General features: G+C 43.0%; 1 protein-coding gene across 1 annotated transcript in view; it reads left to right on the top strand.

Annotated features, from left to right (window-relative positions):
* The window catches only part of LOC139167142 (dystrophin-like), a 1,540,372-nt gene that overhangs the window by 1,137,056 nt on the left and 378,119 nt on the right, over positions 1-25,197 (top strand). Inside the window, exon 59 of the mRNA XM_070751563.1 lies at positions 8,977-9,037. Within this exon, the coding sequence (XP_070607664.1) occupies positions 8,977-9,037 (61 nt within the window). The remainder of the gene's footprint in view (positions 1-8,976; positions 9,038-25,197) is intronic.

Raw genomic sequence — 25,197 nt, forward strand, 5'->3', positions numbered from 1 at the left:
CTGAAACCCAACTGCTGGGGACCTAGATAATCGGCTTCTTCCAAGGACCGCTGGAGCTGGAGTGCCACCACCTTCTCAACAACCTTCCCCATAAAGGGAAGGTTGGAGACTGGACGATAGTTGTTAAGTACGGCTGGGTCCAGGGAAGGCTTCTTGAGGAGGGGGCGCACAAGTGCTTCTTTATAGAGTGTTGGAAAAACTCCCCTCCCCAAGGAAGCATTGGGAATCTCCTGGGCCCAGCTCCGTGTCACCTCCCTGCTGGCCGAGACCAACCAGGAGGGACACGGATCCAGTAGACAGGTGGCGGAACTCACAGCTCCAATGAACTTGTCCACTTCATCAGGTGTCACCAGATCAAACTCTTCCCAGACAGGTGGACAAGTACGTGCCCCAGTCACCTCGACTGACTCATTGTCAGTCGACTCTGTTTTACAATTGGAGTCGAGGTCGGCCCTGATCTGAGCGACTTTATCAGCGAAAAACGTGTTAAACTCCTCAGCGCTACTCTGCAAGGGCTCCCCAACTCCCTCCTGATTAAGAAGGGAGCGGGTCACCCTAAACAGAGCGGCCGGGCGGGATTCCGCTGATGCAATCAAGGCGGCATGGTACGCGCATCTTGCCGCCTTGAGCGCCACTTTGTAAGTCTTAATAAAAGCTCTTACAAGTGTTCGATCAGATTCAGACCTACTCTTACTCCATCGCTTCTCTAGACGTCTCTTTTGGCATTTCAACTCCCGGAGCTCCTCGTTGAACCATGGGGCTCTACGGGGTCTAGTGCCACGGAGAGGTCGCAAAGGCGCAATCCGGTCGAGAGCCTCCGCAGCAGCCGTATTCCAGGCCTCCGCAAGAGACTCCGCCGAACTGTGGATGAGTGCCTCTGGAATAACCCCAAGTGCCGTCTGAAAGCCCTCTGGGTCCATCAGGCGTCTGGGGCGGAACATCTTCATTGGTTCCGCCTCCCTGTGGGGAAGGATTGGAGCCAGGAAGTCAAGCCGTAGTAGAAAATGGTCTGACCATGACAAAGGCAATGCTTCTAAGCCCCTTAGTCTCAGACCATTTCTCAATTGCTCGGAAAGGAATACCATGTCAGGCGCGTGCCCTCCCTCGTGAGTCGGACCCTGTACTACTTGAGTCAGGTCCATGGCTGTCATGGTGGCCATGAACTCCTGTGCCAACCCAGAGGTTTCGCCGAGTGACGGCAGGTTGAAGTCCCCCAGGACAATGAGTCCGGGGAACTCCACCGCCAACCCGGCTACCTCCTCGAGTAGCACAGGCAGGGCTTTTGACACGCAGCTGGGAGGCAGGTACGTGAGAAATAAGCCCACCTGGACCCCTAAGTCCAACTTCAACAAGAGAGACTCGCAACCCGCAATTTCCGGAGCAATGAGTCTACGCAGGCAAAGGCTCTCCCTGGCTATAATAGCCACTCCTCCCCCCCTTCCCTGGGGTCGAGGTTGATGCCATATCCGAAACCCGGCTGGGCAAATTTCAGAGAGAGGAACACCTCCCTCCGGGCCCAGCCAGCTTTCGGTAATACACGCCAGGTCGGCCTCCTCATCCAGGATCAAATCCCGGATGAGGAGAGCTTTATTTACCACCGACCTGGCGTTAAGCAGCAGCAACCTGAGTCCAGGGCCAGAGTTACACTCATCACCAGTACCCAAGATTGGGCTCACAGAGCCAGAACAAGGGACCCTTATTAAGCAACGGTCCCTCGTTCCCCTGGAACGGCTAGCTCTGTGGCCCCCGCCATATCTGCCTCTCCCCAGCAACACAGGGATATTCCGACCCTCTGCCACCCCAGAGATCGGTGCCCCTTCCTCTCCCGTCTCCCGAGCGTCAGGTGGGCCAAATCTATCATTCACACTACTATCAAACCACTCATCCATACCATAACCCCCCCCCCACCCACCAACCCAATTATACCAATCATTCCATTCATACCCACAAGTATACTTATCCCAGTCATCCATTACTTAGCACCCCAATTATATTAAAAAACAATTAAATTTATAACAGTATAAAATAACAATTGATAAAAAATTTAAAACACTAAAACATTAAAATTATACTTATATAAATATAGGATAAAAATTATAAATTAGTAAAAATTGATTTTCTTTGATGGTATAAAATCAGATCTTAAAACATTTTATAATCATCAGTAATCAATCAGTCAGTCCAGGTACGATGTTCCTTGGTCTCCATGGTCTAAGGTCTTAGTCTAGTTCAAAGAGTCTTGATGTTAAACCTCCTCTCTTCCTAGCTGTCTTTTTAAAATCAGACCACAAGGGGGATAGTTCTTCAATCCATCCACAATCCACATAGTTCTTCAATCCATCCACAATCCATAAGGGGGCATAGTTCCTCAGTGGTGATACACACAAATACACACAAATCAGGAATCAAGGTTAAGAGGGGAGGGGGGGAAGTTGGAGAAATAATCCTCAGTTCTTAGTTTTTTGTTGTTGTTGTTTTTTAATCTCCCCCTGGCCCCCAGCAGCTCTCACCCACTGGTGCCATACAGTGGAGGGGGCTAAATTATTGCCCCTAGATGTCTTCATTCATCCATTGGCGTTGAAGCTGGCCACCGTCACTGGGCTCCATTCCTTCCCAAAAAAAGCTGTCTCGTTCCCCGACACTGCCATCTCGACACCGGACCTCTCACCTCCGGAGTCAGGCTGGAGGTCTATCCCAGCGGGGACTCGGCTCCTTTTTTCCTTTTTTCTTCTCTTTCATTAGAGGGAAGAATTACTTTCAAATTTTATATTTACACAAAATAACTGAAACTAATTTACCCCACTATTTTCTTATTTCTCATCTCTCTTTCTATTCCCTTTAGCTATTTACTATCTCCCCTTGCTATTTGTTCTAAGGTTTTTCAAGGTTTTTCAATAGATTTAACTTGAATTGCCCTTCAGTCTTTACAATACCTAAAAGTTCAACAATACATTCTACTTATATTAAATTCTGGATCGGACCATTAGACAATTGTATAAATGGGCTAGCTGGTGGTCCATCGCAAAAATGACAAGCCTCTCTAATTTGTCCAGATTGGGATCTGGGAAGAAATCAATTACTCATTCTACCTCAGCCATACCAAGTCCCTCTACCCAGAGATCTCTGGAAGATATGTTACCTAGAGAAAGGTCTAATTCCTATAAAGACCTCCAAGCTACGCTGCTTCAAATGCAGGAGTTAATGCTCAAGAACCATCAAGACATAAAAAAAGAATTAGGCGAGGTGAGGAACAATACATCCGAGTTAAAAGAAAGGATGCAAAACATGGATAAAAGGCATGAGGCCTTCCAACAGCAGATGATTAAACAAGAACAAAGAATTCAGGTCTTAGAAGATAGAATTGATCAGGATCATAAACAAATGGAAGACCTGACAGAAAAATTAGTCCATGCCAATAAAGAATTAGAAAGTACAGAAATTCAATTAGAGAGCGAAAAAGCTAATCAATATCTTAGATTTCAAAATCTTAGGGAGGAGAAAAGTGAAGACCTACCAGACATTATGGCCGATATTCTTTCAAAGGCTCTGGGCATTGAAAAGGACACAATGCTAAATGAAATCGATGAAGTCTATCGAATAAATACTAATTACGCCAGACGCCATAACCTCCCCAAGGAAGTTCACATCAAGTTTGTCAAAAAATCAGTTAGGGACGAAATTCTTCATAGAGCACGGGAAGACCCCATAGATTACAAGGGGAGACAATTGGTAATTTTAAAACAAGTCCCAAAACACGTCAGAGACCTACGTAGGCCATACACCTTTTTGTCAGCCAAATTGACCAGGCACAACATAAACTTTAGATGGCTTGTCCCAGAGGGTATGCTCGTGACCTGGCAAGACAAAAAGCTGAAAATTGATTCGGTCGAAAAAGCAGAAGAATTTTTTGATAAAAACTTTCCCACTGAACGGACATCCGAGATACAAGATAGTAACGGAACAAGGAACCTCCCATCTACCAGTGCACAACCTATAGAACAGATCCCAATTAGTTCGGAAGGAACTCAGGCTATTGATAACTTAACTTTAGGTAATAATGGCTATGCAGGATACCCAAAAGAAACAAGAAGTACAAGGGCTACAAGACCCAAGTATAGATAATTTAAATTCGGCACAAGAAAAACCAAACAAGGGAATTGAGTTATATTCAATTAATATAAATGGATTAAATGCACCAAAAAAAAGAAATCAAATTTTAAACAAAATTGCTAAATTAAATTTTGACGTCATTGCAATGCAAGAAGTCCATATCAAAAATAAATTTGAACATTTACTCAAAAGAAACAAACTTGGGAATCTGTTCACGTCTCTAGCTGCGGAAAAAAAGAGAGGTGTAATATGTTACATCAACTCTAACATCCAAGCTAAATTGAAATACAAAGATAGGGAGGGTAAAGTCCTAATTTTAGAACTAACCATAGAACGGGATACAATAACATTAATTAATATCTACGCTCCGAATGAAGGCCAAGAAAGATTTTATAAAAGATTACTAAATACCATTAAAGAATATTCCACAGACAATATCTGTTTATTAGGAGATTTTAACGGTATAACTAACAATGAATTGGATTATAAGAATGATAAAATGAACAAACAAAAGAAAAGAATATTACCGAAAGCCTTTTTCGATTTAATTAAAGAACTAAAATTGAAAGATAGCTGGAGAGACAGAAACCCCAACCTTAAAAAATTTACCTTCTATTCTGATAGGCACCAATCTTGGTCAAGATTGGATATGGTCTGGGCAACAACAGAAATTAATACTAAAATTCATTCGATAGAGATAGATCCTAATTACATCTCAGACCACAGTGCGCTCAAAGTAACCTGGAAAGGAACTAAACAGTGTTGTAGATGGTCTCTTCAAAAATCTATACTAAACCAGGAAGATTTCAAGCAAAAACTCAAAACTGAAATGAAATTTTTCTTTCAAGAAAATCTTAAAGACCACACTAGTCTCCAAAATGTTTGGGATACAGCCAAAGCCGTTATCAGAGGGATAGCCATTTCATATATGGCCAAAGAATTTAAATTAAAAATACAGAAATCGGCTAAACTAGAAGAAGACTATAGGGCTTTAGAAGAAGAATTACAGAAATTCCCCCCAAAAAAAGAAATTAAACAAAACATGCTACAAATAAAGCATCAACTAAATTTAATAGACCAACAAAATTTGGCACAACAAATAAAAAGAACTAACCAATATAATTTCGAAAATGCCAATAAACCTAGCAAATGGTTAGCCAATAAACTCAGAAAACAAAAAGAAAAGAAACTTATAAACTGTCTTAAAAACAAAAATGGGAAATTATGTCATGATTTGGAAAGGAAAAAAAAGATTGCTGGCGATTTCTATAGTAAACTTTATGAACATACCGATATTACACAAAACAATACTCATGATCTAAAAACTCAAGAAATTCTAGAGCAGGCCAAGCTACCCAAAGTACCACAGGAAATGGTTGACACAATTAATAAACCGATCACCGCTACAGAACTAAAAGAAGCAATAAAAAGTCAAAAAAACAATAAAGCCCCGGGCCCGGATGGGCTCCCCAAACTCTATAAAGATCTTCCCGAAGAAATGGAAAAGGCCATGTTAGAAACGTTTAATGAGGCTCTAGACAGAGGTAAAATACCAACTTCATGGACAGAAGCAAATTTAGCGTTAATTCCAAAAAAAGATACAGATCATATAGATATATCTAATTACCACCCGATTTCTCTCTTAAATGCCGATTATAAAATCTTTACCTCCATCTTAGCAAGTAGAATCAAAGGATTCCTAAATTATTTTATACATTCGGATCAAAATGGCTTTCTTCCCGGGAGACAGCTAAAGAACAATATTAGAATTGTGTTAGACACGCTCGAGTATTATGAAGCCCATAATGAAAAACAAGTGGCGTTAATATTTCTTGATGCCCAGAAGGCTTTTGACAACGTGTCTTGGGAATTTATGATCAAACAGCTTGAGTATATGGAATTTGGCTCCAAATTCATAAATGCAATAAAAGCTATTTACTCTGTCCAATCAGCTTATATTATCCTTAATGGAGATACATCGACAAAAATCTCTCTTTATAAAGGTACAAGACAAGGGTGTCCACTGTCCCCATTATTGTTTATCTTAACCCTTGAAGTATTAACTAGAATTATTAGAGATAAGGAAGATATAAGGGGATTAAAATGTAAGAAAGAAACCTATAAGCTTCAAGCCTTCGCGGACGACCTGGTATTTATCTTAGAAGACCCTTTAGAGTCAGGTCCCAAATTACTAGAAGTTCTGGAAGATTACGGTACAGTGGCAGGCCTCAAAATAAATAAGACCAAAACGCAAATTCTAACCAAAAATATGCGACAATCACAGAAAGATATCTTAACAGCTAAACTGGATATTCAAATAGTTACAAAAATTAAATACCTCGGCATTAATTTGACAAATAGAGTGTCCAGCTTAAAATCAAACAACTATGATATCTTAATAGATAAAATACAAGCTGACTTGTTAAAATGGAGAAATTTACAACTTTCCTTACTTGGAAGGATTGCAGCCATAAAGTTAAATACTCTGCCCAAAATTCTGTTTCTATTTCAAACAATCCCTATACAATTAAAAAATGAATTTTTCAATAAACTGACCAAAATAACTAACAACTTCATCTGGCAAAATAAACGTCCCCGAATTCGATTAAAATATTTACAAGGAAAAAAAGAAGAAGGAGGACTGGCACTCCCAATTTGGAAGGACTACCATATTGCTGCATCTTTATCATGGACGAGAGACTGGATGAGCCTAACAAATATTAGACTTCTTAACTTAGAAGGCCATGACCTCCACTTAGGGTGGCATTACTATCTATGGGATGAAAAGCGGACAACCCATAAATACTTCACCAATCACATGATTAGGAAATCGCTTATTTATACTTGGAAAAAAATTAAACCTAAACTTTATAAAGGAATTCCCATCTGGTACATCCCTTTAGAAGCCTATGTCCATCCTAATTTACATAAAAGAAACAATATAATAAGATATAAAGATATTTTAAATCCAAATGGGGCAATTAGAACAAGGCTAGAACTAGAAAATCTAGGTCAAAAAGTGGAATGGTGGGAATACCTACAGATTCAAACTAAATTTAACAAAGATAAAAACAAAACCGGGATAAGCAAAAATGCCCTGCTAGATAAGCTTTGTACAGGCCCTCAAGATCAGCTAATCAAAAAATTTTACGGTTACTTAAACTACAATGATCTAGACAACTTTAGCACAAAAATTAATGTCAAAAAATGGAATTTGGACCTTAAAAATGAGATTAAAGAGGAGGAATGGCATACACTCTGGAGTAGGAACTATAAATTGACTATTGCCACATCCTATAAAGAAAATCTAGTCAAAATGTTTTACCGATGGCATATTACCCCAATTAAGCTAACCAAAATAAATAATAAACTCTCACCAAATTGCTGGAAATGTCAACAAGAATTGGGCACCTATTTCCACCTATGGTGGCAATGTACCAAAGCTAAATTATATTGGAACAAAATTGGAATTTGGATTGATGAAATACTAAATCTATCACTAGACAAAACTCCTGAATGTTTTTTTATTGGGCATAATCAGACAAAATCTATTGAAATCCCAAGTACACTTAATCATTCACTTAACAACGGCAGCAAGACTATCTTATGCGCAGTGGTGGAAAAATGATGAATTGCCTCCAAATGAAGTAATAATTAAAAAAATAATATACTGCGCAGAAATGTCGAAACTGACTACACTAGTTAGAAACGAATCATTGGCTACGTTCAATAATTGTTGGGACCCTTTCTATAATTGGTTAGGAAGTAAAAGGGAGAACAACAGACTACAAGATTGAAATGTCAGATATAATCTTGAACTGTTACAAATCTGGTATAAAGCAACTTCTTATCTAATATAATAACATGAGACTTTATATATATTTGGATATGAATTTTATTATTATTTGTTAATTTCTCTGCAATACGTTTATTTCAACCCTTGCATTTAATCATTCTAGATAAACTATTCGAAACATGGTAATGAGCAAATATAATTGGATCTAATTTTCGTTCTTAATACAACTCCCATGTACATTCGCCGATACTTTTATCCTTACTACCTGTTTGGATTTTGTTTGTTTGCTTTGTTTTTCCCCCCGTATTTTATGTTTTACGTTTTGTATTGTACTAGATGTTGTATTAAATGTTGTACATGTTTTAATTTTAATAATAAAATTTAAAAAAAAAACCATTGGGGAATATGGGGGAAAAAAACTTTATACTTATTTGAACTGCCTGAATCACCTAAGTTCCCCAATGCTTGACAACCATTGTATATCCAACACAAAAACAATTGTAAAATTTGATTGGTGACATAACTGATTCATTTTCCTGCCATCATGACTAATGACTGTGGTGGGAAGACTCCATTACAATCATAACTTGAGAACTATCTATATAAACAGAATTATAGAATAAAAATGTAAATCATATGCTGTGCAATACATTTCTTTCATGGCATTATTATATTCATAACAATGTGAAATCACAACTGCCAGTTATTTATCTGTTGTTGGCCTCCATTTGTATCAAGTTCTCGATACTATTATTACAGCTAGATGATTAGAATAGTTTTGGAATCTTTATCTATCAAGTCCTTTTCAAGGACCAGGAATAGAGAGATGTTGTTCTCTGTTTCTGTTGTTTAATAACTGAAAAGATTTTGCATTTATCTTTAAGTTCAATTTTACTAAGATTAAAATAGAACACGTTAATGCTTCCTGTCTTCATGGACAACTGAGTAAAGAGACTTACATCAGTGATCTAACATTTTAATCATAAAGATTACGATAATAATAATATTTGCTTTGAATTTGAACTAAATACATTTGTGATGATTTTATGTTCCATTTTTTAAATTAACAGCTTCTGTCCAGGGCCCATGGGAAAGGGCCATATCACCAAACAAAGTGCCCTACTATATCAAGTAAGTATTAAACACTCATAATGCTTAATTTTGGGAGCTTATCAGGTAATTAATTTAATTTGCTTTGAAACCATGAGGGTTTCATTCCTTTGAATTATACTGGTTGTTACTTCAGTTGCTTTCTATTATCATCAAGAGCAGCAAAGTAATTATTTAAAGAAATAAAGTTATGAAGATTGCTTGCTGTTAAAACTCAACTATGCTTTCATTATACAAATCCAGTAAAGATTTTTCAGTGGTAATCAGCCTACGATTAGGCAAAATATAGTATCCACATTAAATTGGCTATTGTGAAAGGTCAGCAAAATGTTAGTTAATGCATTATGACTGTGTTTTTACTACCAGGAACATTATTATTTGTTAAGATATCAAACTAATTTGGCCAAACTTGTACACATTGCATTTTGTTTTGTTGGCAGATATTCTGTAGCATAGGATAGGATAGTGTTTGGAAACACTGAGAGCATTTTGTGTACGGTAATTAAGTTTTGCTTCATTTTGTGATTTTCCTTGCCACTGTTAAGTGATATTCAGTAATAGTAAATTCAATTCAATTCAATTTATTAGATTTGTATGAGGTTGTATCTTGTTGAGGTCTTTGAGGCAAGCAGCTGGGAGTCAGGGCCAAGAGTGGTGAGTGATGTTGAGTTGGCCATGCCCACCTAGTCACATGCCCATCCAGCCACAAATACACAACAGACAACCGGTTGTTAAATTATTTGAATCTCACCACTGAAATTGAGTTTAAATGTTTCTCTGTTTCATAGAAACATAAATTGCTTACATTGAACATAAGGCACAACTCAATAGCACTGCACTTCTGATTCAATTTTTTATTTTGGATTGTCTCCTTGATGTCACAATTTTTTGTCAGTTTTTTTCTTCCTCTTCCAACTCATCACTTTTTCAGTGACATTATAGCACGTTATAAGCTCATAAATCTGAGAAATATTATTTTAGAAGCCTACACAATGTTATATTCAATGTTTTAATGCAAAGCTGCAACAAATTATTTGATCCTACTAATTATAATTAGATACTTATGCAGTTGATTGTTTAATGGCAGTGGCCAGCAATTACTATTTTTGCAAACTGGAATTGCAGTTTGTGTGAGAAAAAATAATGGGCAAGCATAAAATTAAGGGAATGTGGCCCAGAATTCTCAACAATTCATAGTTCATTTCCTTCATAAATATAGTAATTAAAAAGTAGGTTTCCCACTGTAGTGACTGTTAATTGAACGCTATTACCATAAACAGGATTCCTCTTTATGGGCAACCTATAGTAGAATGATCCTTCCAAAATATCACTTCATACTTCTGGACTATGGGCATGATGTGTTTTGGGATGAGCTTGATTTGATGGCCATCTACAAGAAAGAAAGTAGTAATTCATTATAATCAAATCATATTTTATCCTACTATACAAATAATATATCTATAATGGAATAAATTCCCACTCGAATTAAAGAAAATATTTCCTCCTTGTTCTGTGCATGGCCCTCGGAGCGAAATCCCTGACTCAAAAATCCTTTATTTTATGAATAAATCAAACTTTATAGATATAAAAACACATAACAAAAAAAAGATTTTGTTATTTGTTATTTCTCTTTTGAGCTAAATGTAAACAATTTTTAAAAGAATTTTTTTATTGATTTTAAAATATAAAATACACATACAACATACAACAAGTACTCAGTGATTTGTGCCCACCACCAGACAACATTCGTACCCCTCCACCAAAATGGGGGCATATTTTATATATATATATATATATACAGAGCTGAAGGGATTGGATACTGTAGCCTAGAGGATAATTCTCTGCCTTACAAGGCCAAGGTTGCAGGTTCAAGTCCCAGTGGGTATGGCTAGCTGATGAGGCCAAAATAAGGCCGAAATAGATCTATCCTAGTCTCCCTTAATTTTCAAATTCAGCTTAAACATGTGACACACACACATATATACATATATACATATATATATATATATATATATATATATATATATGACGGTCTTGGTATATTCGGGTTTCTTCCCGTGTAGGATTTGGAAATTTCTGGCGACGTTTCGATGAGGTCTCACTCATCATCTTCAGGCTGGTGTTTCTGTCCTTTTTCTCAGGCGAAGACTGAGAAAAAGGACAGAAACACCAGCCTGAAGATGATGAGTGAGACCTCATCGAAACGTCGCCAGAAATTTCCAAATCCTACACGGGAAGAAACCCGAATATACCAAGACCGTCATACCTGTACCCGTGAAAATCTACGAAAACATATATATATATATATATATATAATTAAGTCGGAGACACAGCTTAAGTCGGAGACACAGCAGGTAATTAACTGCAGTTTATTGAAGTCGGACATGGAAAACAACCGGTACAAGTAATACACAGAACTGAGGAGCCTGAGCTACAAGACAGCTCATTTATACTCCAGCCCATAATAATATAACCAATGAACACGCTACAAAGTTCTCTCCAAGATTTGTCTCTACCCAGTGACAGGAACGCCCAATGGCAGTTCCTTTACTAATCACTGGGCAGAGACATAACACTCCTCCCCACTTATGTTGCTACAAATATAATCCCTCAAATAAGCCGGCTTCCGGCAAACCCTTTCTGAACGACGGGGAAGAACTTCTTCCCAGGAACTGCCCTGGGTAGGAGTTATCCAAAGTTGGAGCCCTTCCTAGAGATCTGGGTGAGGTGGCTGTGCTACCCAGTCCTTCAGTAGCCAGATCTAAGGTGCCTGTGTTCACCTCTGGGGAATGAGTGTCGGTGACGGTGCCACTAGCAGTGGCTTGGTCCTGGCCTTCTAAGGATGGAAACGGAGTCCTAGATCTTAGTTGGTCTAAATGACAGTGCCAACTGCGACCGTCATGAAGAGAGACGTCATAAGAACGGGGGCCTCTCTCCCTTGTCACTGTTCCCGGAATCCAAGTCGGACCTTCCCCGTAGGAACGTACAAAAACCGGGGCTCCAGGTGGAAAAACTCGACCAGCGGACTCCGGCCAAGTGGCCACCTGGGCATATAATGGGTGTAACCTATCCAGGACAGTGCGCAACTTACGGCCCATGAGAAGTTCAGCAGGGGATTTCTTAGTGGGGGCAGTCGGAGTGGTGTGTTGAGTGGCCAGGAGCTCTGAGAGCTTCTCTTGCCGGGACCCATGTGGCAGCTTCTTTAAGGTATCCTTCGCGGTTCTAACCATGCGCTCGGCCATACCATTGGACGCAGGATGCCAAGGTGCGATTAGCGCATGGTGGATTTCTGCCGCGGCCAAAAATGTCTCAAACACAGAGGACGTGAATTGTGGACCGTTATCGGAAACAATAAGGTCCGAATAACCGTGGGTGGCGAAAATGGAATTAAGGACAGTAATAATGGCATGTGACCCTGTGGAATGCAGGTGGCGTGCTTCCAGCCACCACGAATAAGGGTCCACCAGAACCAAGAACATCTGGCCAACAAATGGCCCTGCTAAATCAACATGTAATTGGACCCAGGGACCCGATGGGGGTTCCCATGAGAGTGGGACAGCCCTAGGAGGCAAAGAACGGTGTTCCTGACAAGGCAAACAGTGGGCCACTTTCTTCTCTACATCCTGGTCAAGGCCAGAGCACCAGACATACCCCCGAGCCAAAGACTTCATGCGGACCACCCCCGGGTGGCCTCGATGCAGTAATGATAGCACATGCTCTCTAAGAGGTTTTGGAATAAACACTCGGGGACCTCGAAGGAGACATCCTTGAACTACTGAAAGTTCTTCCCTACAGCAAAAAAAAGGAATAAACTCTGGTGAGGGCGATGAGGGAGGCCACCCCCGTAAAAACCAAGAGAATACCATGGTCAGCACCCGATGACGGCGAGAATGCCAGGCCACATCCGGTGCAGACAATGCCAAAGGACTCCCTGTGATGGCCAGAACAGTGGAAGCCGGGGCCGGGTCGTCTAACAGCTCAGGAAGTGGGCACCTACTGAGGGCATCAGCGTGAGCAATATGTCGCCCTGGGCGATAGATTAGACGATACGAATAGTTGGCCAGAAAGATAATCCAGCAGGACATTCTAGGGGAGAGGACGTTTGGACTCTGTCGGTCCCCAGAGAGGAGGCCTAACAGTGGCTGGTGGTCAGTAATGAGATCAAAAGATCGACCAAAAAGGTAGTCATGGAACCGCCGGACCCCCGCAATGAGGGCCAGGGCCTCCCGGTCGATGTGGCCGAAGTTCCGTTCAGCCTTGGCCAGGGTTCGGGAAAAAAATGCTAAAGGCACCTCTGAACCATTGGGCAGCCTATGGCTAAGCACTGCCCCCACCCCGTATGGAAAAGCATCACACGTGAGGACTAAGGGTAAGTTTGGAGAGTATTGGGCTAAGACCACGTTGGAGGTAAGTATTTCCTTCACGGCTCTAAATGCACTGGCCTCCCAAGGACCCCACTCCCATTTCCTATTTTTATCCAACAACCAGTGCAGGGGCTCTGCCATAGAAGCCTTATATGGAATGAAAACGGCATAAAAGTTGAGCAACTCCAAAAAAGCTTGGAGCTCCGCCTTAGAGCGTGGAGTCGGGGCATTTCTGATAGCCGCAGTTTTCTCAGGCGTAGGGTGGATGCCAGCTGCATCCACTACAAACCCCAAAAACTCCACCCTGGCTACCCCAAACACACACTTTTGTGGTTTAATCCTAAGACCTACTTCCTGAAACTTGGATAGGACCATGCGGACTCTCGTGAGGAGCTCCGAATTTGAGCGGGCGGACACCAACACATCATCAAAATAGGGTACCGTGCCCGGAATTCCATAGAGCAACCACTCCATTAGACCTTGGAAAATACCAGGGGCCGTGGAGACCCCGAATTGCAGGCGATGACATTTAAAAACTCCTCTATGCGTAATAATAGCCTGTGCATCAGCGGTAGCCAGGTCTACCGGAAGTTGCTGGTACGCCTGGGAGAGGTCTAACTTTGCGAACACAGTGCCATCACCCAGAGAGTGCAGTAGGTGTTGCACCACTGGCATTGGGTAGGAGTGGTGGGTGAGGGCTTTATTGATCGAATCCTGATACCCCCATCCTGATCGGTAGGCTCCAAGACACCTGGGCAATAAGGCGATCTAATTCTGCATCCACCCTTGGGCGAAGCGCCAGAGGAACCCTGCGGGGTTTAAGTCGGATGGGAGGGACCAAGGGGTCCAGGCTGAAAGTGACAGGTGAACCTTTATAACAACCCAGATCACCCCCAAAAACATCAGGATATTGGGCAACCAAATCGGAGAACCCTCCCCCTTGCAGAACCAAATTAACTCCCAACAATTGAAGACCCAATGAATTAAACCAATCAAGTCCTAGTAAGTTAGCAAAAGGTCCATCCACAACTATCAATGGCAAACGCCCAGAAAAGTTCTTGTAGCGCACTGCAAAATTGCCTTGACCCAACACCAGAATAACTGCACCTTGATAGTCCCTTAAGGAGAGGAAACATGGCTGCAACTGTTGCTTGGAGAGACGAGGGAAACAACGCCTGAGAGTAACCCATGGAACCAGGGAGTGGGCGGAGCCGGTGTCTACAAGCATGGTGCAGGCTGAATGGCCGAGGCGGACCACAACGCTAATCTTGTCAACATGCTGAGAAGAAGACTTCTGGATGACGGACATCGGTTCCTTGGCGACAGCGTAAACAGTGTTGCACTCATAACAGCAGGAGCCCGAAGGCTTCGAGGACCAGCGTGAAGAAACAGAGCCCTGGTCCCAGGACGAGGCAGAAGGAGGCGGAGGCGGACGACAGAGCCTGCAGACCCGAGCGATGTGACCGATTGCTCCGCATCGGCGGCAAGCAGCTGATTTAAAAGGGCAAGCAGCCCGGAAGTGATCGCTGCCACATCCTCGACAGGATGAGGGGGGGGGCCTGTGAGTGCTCCGGTGGAATTTTCTTGGGACGAGTGGCCGCCAGGCGGCAGACTTCCTCCTCCAAAGATAAAGCCTTTTCAAGATCCTGCGGAAGACGGGCGGCGTCTTGGCTTGGAGCAGCAGAGGTGGAGTTAACTGCGGCGGCGGCCATGACTGCCAGAGACTGATTTGACAGTTCAAAAGCTCGGGCTTCATGCAAGGTGGTTTTAAAAGTTAATTCTTGTGTAGCCAACAACCGGCGCTTCAGGCGGCCGTCCCTAACGCCAAAAACCAAACGATCGAGAAGATAGTCATCCAGATTCTCGAACTCACAGTACAACGCTGCATGACGGAGGCAGCAACGAACTCATTAATCGACTCCCCCTCAAGTTGATTTCTATGGAAGAATTTATAACGACGAGCGCAACGGGAGGGAGCAGGGGCATAATGGTCCTGAAGAGTGGAGAGGAAGTCGGGCCATGGGACATCATGAATAGAAGTCAGGGCAAAGAGGGCTCTCGCTGTCTCAAACATTTCAGGGCCACAAACCCCCCAAAATACGATCTTTTTCTGGCGCCCGAAATTTCCGTGTAGCCATTTGATATGAGGAAGCATTCAAAATGAGCCACATAAGAGTCCCAAGTCTCGCCGAGGGAGTCAAAAGGCGGAAAGGTCAACTGAGTGGACATCACAACTCACCAGATGACCCGCAGGAGGAACCCTGAATAGCGTGGAGAAAAAAACCAATCCTTCATCGCCAGTATTAAGTCGGAGACACAGCAGGTAATTAACTGCAGTTTATTGAAGTTGGACATGGAAAACAACCGGTACAAGTAATACACAGAACTGAGGAGCCTGAGCTACAAGACAGCTCATTTATACTCCAGCCCATAATAATATAACCAATGAACACACTACAAAGTTCCCTCCAAGATTTGTCTCTACCCAGTGACAGGAACGCCCAATGGCAGTTCCTTTACTAGTCACTGGGCAGAGACATAACATATATCATTTTAATTCAAGAGCAATATATCTTTTTACATATTATAAAGTGATTCCAATTTATTCCTTGTAGCTTGGTCTCGAATTCTACTAACCATATATCCTCTTATCTTGTCCCATCGTCCCATCAGTTGTCACAAATCAGTTTCATTAGCCGAATTCATCCTCTTTTCTATAATTGAATATGATCCACCATGTACTAGTACCAATTTTGTATGGTCCATTTTGTCGCATCCTTCCATTCCAAGACTATTACCACCTGAGCACTTTCTATTGCTGCTTGTTTTATTTCTCTAAATTCTCTAAAGTCTTCGGAGAGGGGCGGCATACAAATCTAATTAATAATAATGATAATAATGATAATGATAATAATAATAATAATTATTATTATTATTATTGCTGTTGTTATTATTGTTGTTATTATTATTATTATTATTCTCCCATCTCATTGCTTTTAACTAATACTGCCATTTCCTTTATAATTGTCCATTGTATATTTGACATCCTATTAATATTTTCTTGTATTTTTTTCCAAAAGTTCTGCACTACCAGGCATTCCCAAAACATATGCATAAACACTCCTTTACCTTGACACCCATGCCAACAAGTATTTTTAACATTCTTCTGGAAATATGCAAGTTGAACGGGTGTGCGATACCACTTATGTAATATTTTCCTTCTCATTTCCCTAACCCTTGTATTCTTAATTTTCCTTATATTCTCCACTATATTTTTCATATCTTGCAAATCTACTTGTAATTAACTCTGCCACCATTAAGTCAATCCTTGGGTCACATACCCATCTCACTGCACTGATATCTTATAAAATTACTTGCTTGCGCCTTGGTACCCTCACTTTTTTCTCTTATTTCCTCCCTAAATAGTGCTTCTTTATTCTCCCTTTCATTCAGATATTTGCATATTGCATTTATTTGTAGCCATCTTCCCTTACCCAACCACCAGTCTATATGATTTCTACTTGGCCTCCCATCCTTCTCATATAATTGCTCTATCTTAGTTATCCCTCTTCCCTCTAACTGTCCTATAACCCTATTTAGATTTATTTCATTATCTCTATTTACTACATATAATGATGACAGTTTTGATTTATATAATCCTATTTTCCCCTGCCATTTTTTCCAAATTTCCATGGTCCCTTTCAAGGGTCCTATTAGTTTATCTAAATCGCTCTTATTCCACCTTATAAAAATGATTCTCTATTCTTTATCCCATTCATTTCTTTTTCCAATTTCACCCATTTATTTTCAAATAATTGCAACTCCACTAATATTTCAATTTGAAATGCATCTCTATACAGCTCCAAACAGGGAATTCCGCATCCACCCTCTTTTTCATTAGCTATTAACCACTTTTTCCTTATTCTCGGTCTTTGAACTTTGATGCTGATAAACCCCCTGGCAATACCTGAAACAGGTACATCATCTTAAGAACGATCATCATTTTTAATGCTCTTACTTTGGCCATTCTCCTTAACTTTTCTCTTTCCAATGTCTCTATTCCTATTTATTTATTTATTTATTTATTGGATTTGTATGCCGCCCCTTTCCAGAGACTCGGGGCGGCTAACAGCGACAATAAAACAGTGTACAATAGTAATTTGGTATTGATGATTAAAAATCAATTAATATAAAAACCAAACATACATACATACATACCATGCATAGAATTGTAAAGGCCTAGGGGGAAAGAGGATCTCAATTCCCCCATGCCTGGCGGCAGAGGTGGGTTTTAAGTTGTTTACGAAAGGCAAGGAGGGTGGGGGCAGTTCTAATCTCTGGGGGGAGTTGGTTCCAGAGGGCCGGGGCCGCCACAGAGAAGGCTCTTCCCCTGGGTCCCGCCAGGCGACATTGCTTAGTTGACGGGACCCGGAGAAGATCCACTCTGTGGGACCTAACTGGTCGCTGGGATTCGTGCAGCAGAAGGCGGTCCCTGAGGTAATCTGGTCCGGTGCCATGAAGGGCTTTATAGGTCATAACTAACACTTTGAATTGTGACCGGAAACTGATCGGCAACCAATGCAGATTGCGGAGTGTTGGTGTAACATGGGCATATTTGGGAAAGCCCATGATTGCTCTCGCAGCTGCATTCTGCACGATCTGAAGTTTCCGAACATTTTTCAGAGGTAGCCCCATGTAGAGAGCGTTACAGTAGTCAAGCCTCGAGGTGATGAGGGCATGAGTGACCGTGAGCAGTGACTCCCGGTCCAAGTAGGGTCGCAACTGGTGCACCAGGCGAACCTGGGCAAACGTCCCCCTCGCCACAGCTGAAAGATGTTTCTCTAATGTGAGCTGTGGATCGAGGAGGACGCCCAAGTTGCGAACCTTCTCTGAGGGGGCCAGTGATTCTCCCCCCAGGGTAATGGACGGACAGATGGAGTTGTCCTTGGGAGGTAAGATCCACAGCCACTCCGTCTTGTCTGGGTTGAGTTTGAGCTTGTTGACAGTCATCCAGGCCCTAACATCCTCCAGGCACCGGCCCATCACTTCCACTGCTTCGTTGGCTGGACATGGGGTGGAGATGTATAACTGGGTATCATCGGCGTATTGATGATACCTCACCCCATGCCCTTGGATGATCTCACCTAGCGGTTTCATGTAGATATTAAATAGCAGGGGGGAGAGGACCGACCCCTGAGGCACCCCACAATGGAGAGACCTAGAGGTCGACCTCTGATCCCCTACTAACACCGACTGCGACCGACCAGAGAGGTATGAGGAGAACTACTGAAGAACAGTGCCTCCCACTCCCAACCCCTCTAGTCGGTGCAGAAGGATACCATGGTCGATGGTATCGAAAGCCGCTGAGAGGTCAAGAAGCACCAGGACAGAGGACAAGCCCCTGTCCTGGGCCCGCCAGAGATCATCCATCAACGCGACCAAAGCAGTTTCCGTGCTGTAGCCGGGCCTGAATCCAGACTGTTGAGGACCTAGATAATCGGCTTCTTCCAAGGACCGCTGGAGCTGAAGTGCCACCACCTTCTCAACAACCTTCCCCATAAAGGGAAGGTTGGAGACTGGACGGTAGTTATTGAGTATGGCTGGGTCCAGGGAAGGCTTCTTGAGGAGGGGGCGCACAAGTGCCTCCTTATAAGGAGCCGGAAAGGACCCACTCCCCAAGGAGGCGTTGACAATCTCCCGGACCCAGCTCCGTGTCACCTCTCGACTGACCGAAACCAACCAAGAGGGACACGGATCCAGTAGACAGGTGGCGGAACACACAGCTCCAATGGCCTTGTCCACTTCCTTAGGTGTCACTAAGTCAAACTTCTCCCAGACAGATGGACAAAGACGTTTAGCCCCAGTCACCTTGACTGACTCGTTGTCAGTTGACTCTGTTTTACAATTGGAGTCGAGATCCGCTCGAATCCGAGCAATTTTATCAGCGAAAAACGTGTTAAAATCCTCGGCACTACTCTGCAAGGGCTCCCTAACTCCCCCCTGGTTAAGAAGGGAGCGGGTTACCCTAAACAGAGCGGCCGGGTGGGATTCCGCTGATGCAATCAAGGTGGCATGATACGCGCATCTTGCTGCCTTGAGTGCCACTTTGTAAGTCATAATATGAGCTCTTACAAGTGTTCGATCGGATTCGGACTTACTCTTCCTCCATCGCTTCTCTAGACGTCTCTTCTGGCGTTTCAACTCCCGGAGCTCCTCGTTGAACCATGGAGCTCTACGGGGTCTAGTGCCGCGGAGAGGTCGCAGCGGTGCAATTCGGTCAAGGGCCTCCGCTGCAGCCTTGTTCCAGGCCTCAGCCAGAGACTCTGCCGAATTGTGGACGAGTGCATCTGGAAGATTCCCAAGCGCCTTCTGAAAGCCTTCTGGATCCATCAGGCGCCTGGGGCGGAACAACTTAATCGTTTCCGCCTCCCTGCGAGGGAGGATTGGAGCCAGGAAGTCAAGCCGCAGTAGAAAATGGTCTGACCATGACAAAGGCAATACTTCTAAGCCCCTTAATCTCAGACCATTACTCAGTTGCTCAGAGAGGAATACCATGTCAGGTGCGTGCCCTCCCTTATGAGTTGGACCCTGCACTACTTGAGTCAGGTCCATGGCTGACATGGTGGCCATGAACTCCTGTGCCAGCCCAGAGGATCCGCCGAGCGACGGCAGGTTGAGGTCCCCCAAGACCATAAGCCTAGGGAACCTCACCGCCAGCCCGGCCACCTCCTCCAGCAGCACAGGCAGGGCTGTTGACACGCAGCTGGGAGGCAGGTACGTGAGTAACAAGCCCACCTGAACCCCTAGGTCCAACTTCACCAGGAGGGACTCGCAACCCGCAATCTCTGGAGCAGTGAGTCTACGCAGGCACAGGCTCTCTCTGGCTATAATAGCCACTCCTCCCCCCCTTCCCTGGGGTCGAGGCTGATGCCATATCCGAAACCCGGCTGGGCAGATTTCAGAGAGAGGAATTCCTCCCTCCGGGCCCAGCCAGGTTTCGGTCACACAAGCCAGGTCGGCCTCCTCATCCAGGATCAAATCCCGGATGAGGAGAGCTTTATTTACTACCGACCTGGCATTGAGTAGCAACAGCTTGAGCCCAGGGCCAGAGTTACACTCATCACCAGTATCCAGGGTTGAGCTCATGGAGCCAGAACAAGGAATTGTTATTAAACAACGATCTCTTGTTCTCCTTGAACGGCTAACTCCGCGGCTCCCGCCATATCTGCCTCTCCCCAGCAACACCGGGATATTCCGACCCTCCGCCACCCCAGAGATCGATGCCCCCTCTCCTCCTGCCCTTCCAATGTCAGGTGGGCCAAATATATCATTCATACTATTTCCAATCATCTCATCCATGTCATAACTCCACTCATCCCATCCTATTACAAATAACATTGGAGATAATGGGCATCCCTGCTTGGTGCCATTTTGAATTTTAATTCTCTGTGTTCTTTGTCCATTCACTCTTATCTATGCTTCATTCCCTTTATAAATCTATTTTATAGTTCCACAAAATGTGTTCCCCATATTTAATTCCTTACATAATTTATATAAATAACTGTAGTTAATTTTATCAAAAGCTTTATAGATATCTAATTTCAAAATTCCCAATTTCCTTTTAGTAGCAGTAGCATGGTGCATCACATTTATTACATTTCTGATTGGTTCACTTATCTTCCTACCCTTCATGAACCCATATTGATCCTCTTCAATTATTTTTGGTAAGATATTTTCAGGTCTGTTTGCCAATATTGTCATAAATATTTTATAATCTTGATTTGCCAACCTAATAGGATGGTAGGATCCTGGCTCTCTTAAATCTCGATCGATTTTCAAGATGGTAACAATCTCTGAGATCTTCCATGTCTGTGGAATATCATGAGTTTTCAATATACAGTGGTACCTAATTTACGAACTTTTCAAGATATGAACCCGGTATTTAAGGGGTTTTTTGCCTCTACTTCCGAACTATTTTCAATTTATGAAACCGAGCCGAGTGCACGCGTTCTCTTCCTGCACATGCACTCTCTTCCTGCCGCAGATTCCCCTGCCTGGTTACTGCCACTGGGATTTCCCCTTTGCTTGCCGCCCCTCCGGGATTCCCCACCTCCGGACTGCCAATGCCCCTTTGCTTGCTGATGCAGTCTGGAGGCAGGGAATCCCAGCCGTGGCAAGGATTGGTGCTTCGGCTTCAGACAAGGCTCCCTGACTTTCACTCCATGTCTGGTGCTCACTTCCTTTGGGGGAATCTCTTCAGGGCTCCCTTGTGGTCATAAAGAGGAGGAATGACGGGGGGGAATTTGAAGCCCCCCCAAAAAAACGGAGCCCATGTGAAGCTGTGTGGAAAATTTCCTACCCGTGCTAAGTTTCCCCTCGAAAGACGGACTGCCCTCTGCAGATTGCGGGGTGTGTGGGAGCGCACTGCCGAGCTTGGCGCGTCCAGGAGATCTTGGGCATGCGCGCTCCATCTCTCCACCCACCCACATGTCTCTCTATGTCTCCCTCACAAAGTGCAGCTCCTCCCGACAGACTCAACAAGGAGCAGAGAGCTGGCAGATTCCGAAGACGAATCCCTGCTTTCTTTTCCTCCCGCTGCAGTAGTTTAAGTGACACCTTTCCGAGCCCGCCACAGCTTCTTTCTGAGGACTTTTGGCTGCCTTTGTGGGGGCTACTCAGCAACTTTGAGAGGCAAGGCGCGCAAAATGGGATAAATCTGCCCCTGGTAACTTAGTGGACACACTAGCTGGCAGGCACAATTAGGCTGAGCTCCCTTGTAGCCAGCCACATTTTTTGCTTAGCATCTTTGGACAAAGCGAGGCTTAACTAAGAGAAGTTGCAGAACTCTGCTCTCTTTTCCGCTCTCAGCCACGCAGTTAGGAAGGGGAGATCCGCTGCAGAATTGGGTCTAGGGGATAGTGCCGTGGTCCCGGCTGCCGGCGTTCATTCCACCTCCTCTTTCTTCTTCTCTCAAACAGCTGCGCTCCCTCCCACCGATCAAGAAGCCTTTTCACTTTTTTTGGCCTCTTGTTTGTTCCGTAGGGAGTTGGATCAATAAAAGGAGGAGGAGGAGGACATGCATCTCTCCTCCTCGCTTCTGCTTCTCCTTCCGCCGTTCCTTCCAATTAAGACAGTTCTGGGGGGGGGGGGGGAGTGCTACATACATCCTGTTATATACATTTTCTTTTAATTAAATTCCCTCCTTAATATTCCTTCAAAAAGTACACCAATTATATTTCTAACTTATTAACCATTATGCCAAAGTGCTTCCTTCTTTCTTTATACACTTTTCTATAAACCAAGAAAACCCTGTATAGCCAATCAGATGTTAACAAACAGTGGCTGTGTGTACTGTCTCCCAAGGACACGTCCATCTGTCCGTCCATCACCCTGGGGGAGGGGAATTATTGATTCCCTCAGAGAGGGTTTGCAACTTGGGCGTCCTCCTTGATCCACAGCTAACTTTAGAACACCATCTTTCAGCTGTGGTGAGGGGGGCGTTTGCCCGGGTTCGCCTGGTGCACCAGTTGCGGCCCTATTTGGATAGGGAGTCTTTGCTCAAGTCACTCATGCCCTTATCACCTCGAGGCTCGACTACTGTAATGCTCTCTACATGGGGCTACCTTTGAAGAGTGTTCGGAAACTTCAACTTGTCCAAAATGCAGCCGCACGAGCAGTCTTGGGCCTTCCAAGAAATGCCCACATCTCACGATCACTTCATGGACTGATTTGGCTACCAATCAGTTTCCGGGCACAATTCAAAATGTTGGTTATGACCTATAAAGCCCTACATGGCATAGGACCAGATTATCTCTGAGACTGCCTTCTGCCGCACGAATCCCAGCGACCGGTGATGTCCCACAGAGTTGGCCTCCTTAGAGTCCCGTCGACCAAACAATGTCGGCTGGTGGGACCTAGGGGAAGAACCTTCTCTGTGGGAGCCCCTGCCCTCTGGAATCAACTCCCCCCAGAGATTTGCACTTCCCCCACCCTCCTTGCCTTCCGAAAGAGCTTAAAAACCCATCTTTGCCTCCAGGCTTGGGACTTTTAGATCTTCCCCCTGACCACTGAATGCCTTAAGTAAGATTGCTGAGTGTTTGGTTGATAAGTTTTTCTTTTAATTGTTTTTAAATTGTAGTATTAATTGGATTTACATTATTGTTTTGTTTTTATATATGCTGTGAGCCGCCCCAAGTCCTTGGAGAGGGGCGGCATACAAATTCAATTAAATAAATAAATAATAAATAAAAGAAAATTTAAAAAAACATAAACATATAAGAATTTCAGATTTCTTCCCCCCTCTAAATAGTACATTTACCTAATCCCAAATTTGAAAATTATTTCAGCCCATCTAACATTTAGCCAATTAATACTTATCTACATTTCTTACTTAATTATTAATCTTAAATTTCAGTCAATTTGAGAAAAGAGAAAAAAGGGGAAAAAATCTAAACATTCTCTAATTTCAATCAATTAAAAATCATTAACATCCTTAATCTCCCCAAAAATTCTAAATTCAATTCCATTTATGCATTAATCCACTACATATCTTATAATCAATACTTCTAACCTTATTAAAACAGATCAGCAATTCCTAAATTCATAGATCTAAATAGAAAAAATAATTAAAGTTAAAAAAGAGAAAACAAAACAATACTCCAAGCTTAATCAACCCTTCTCAAACTCCAATTTCTTTAATCTGAGCAGAACTTTGAACCAAACCCTTTTATTTTTTAATTTTTTTGTATCCCCTTTTCCATTGTATTCTTTCTATTCTTCCTTCTAGGAAGGAAAGACTTTGTTAGAAAAATAAAGGGGTTATTGGATCAAACTTTGGACACTTGAGAACTGGTCTGTATTTATGATAGTAACAATGTTCCAGGATTATGTGAACATCTTTTGGGATCTTCTGACAAGCAGCTGCAGGGATTCACTTAATGACTGTGGCAAGAAAGGTGGTAAAGTGAGGCAGAACTCACTTAATAACCGTCTTACTCACGAGATAGAAACGTTTGCCTCCATTGGGGTCAGAACAGAAGTCGAGGATTATCTGTCTGACCAGTGCGCTCTTTTACAAGCAGATCAGTAGTCCATTCACAGAAAACATCTAGGGGGGAAGGCAGGTTGTCCTCGAGTTACAATGGTTCATTTACTGACCGTTGAAAGTCACAACGGCCTTGTAAAAAGTGACTTATGCCCCTTTTTCTTTGACCTTCACAGCAGCCCCATGATCATGTAATCAAAATTTGGCCGCCATTTCATATTTATGACCGTTGCTGTGTCTTGAGGTCACATGACTTTTGCGACCGTCTCATAACTAAAGACAATGGGGAAGGGGGGCGGAGAAGCCAGATTCGCTTAACAACCAGGTTTCTAACCAATCCACGCCCAGGCATGAAAATGTGCTGCTCAGACATTATACTTTTCCACCCACACTGGAAAAAAATTAGAGGGAACATTGCCCAGCAGTATTCATGCAGTACATAAATAAAGTATTACACACCTGTCTTTACAATGGAGTCCTCGTATATTTAGATGACATTCTTATCTACAACTAGAATCTGCCTGACCATGTCTAATTGGTGAGGCAAGTTTTGAAGAAACTTTTGGCTGCTAAGCTCTATGTAAAACTTTCCAAATGCGAATTTCGCAAAACAGCAGTAGACTATTTGGGATACCGCATCTCAAACAAAGGCATCGAGATGGACCCAGGCAAGGTGGAGGCTATGCTTGATTGGCAAGCTCCCCGAACACGCAAACAATTGCAGAGATTCTTAGGATTGGCAAACTTCTACTGACAGTTCATTCCAGCTTTCA

The sequence above is a fragment of the Erythrolamprus reginae genome, chromosome 4, assembly GCF_031021105.1.
Source record: "Erythrolamprus reginae isolate rEryReg1 chromosome 4, rEryReg1.hap1, whole genome shotgun sequence".
In the NCBI taxonomy this organism is placed as follows: Eukaryota; Metazoa; Chordata; class Lepidosauria; order Squamata; family Dipsadidae; genus Erythrolamprus; species Erythrolamprus reginae.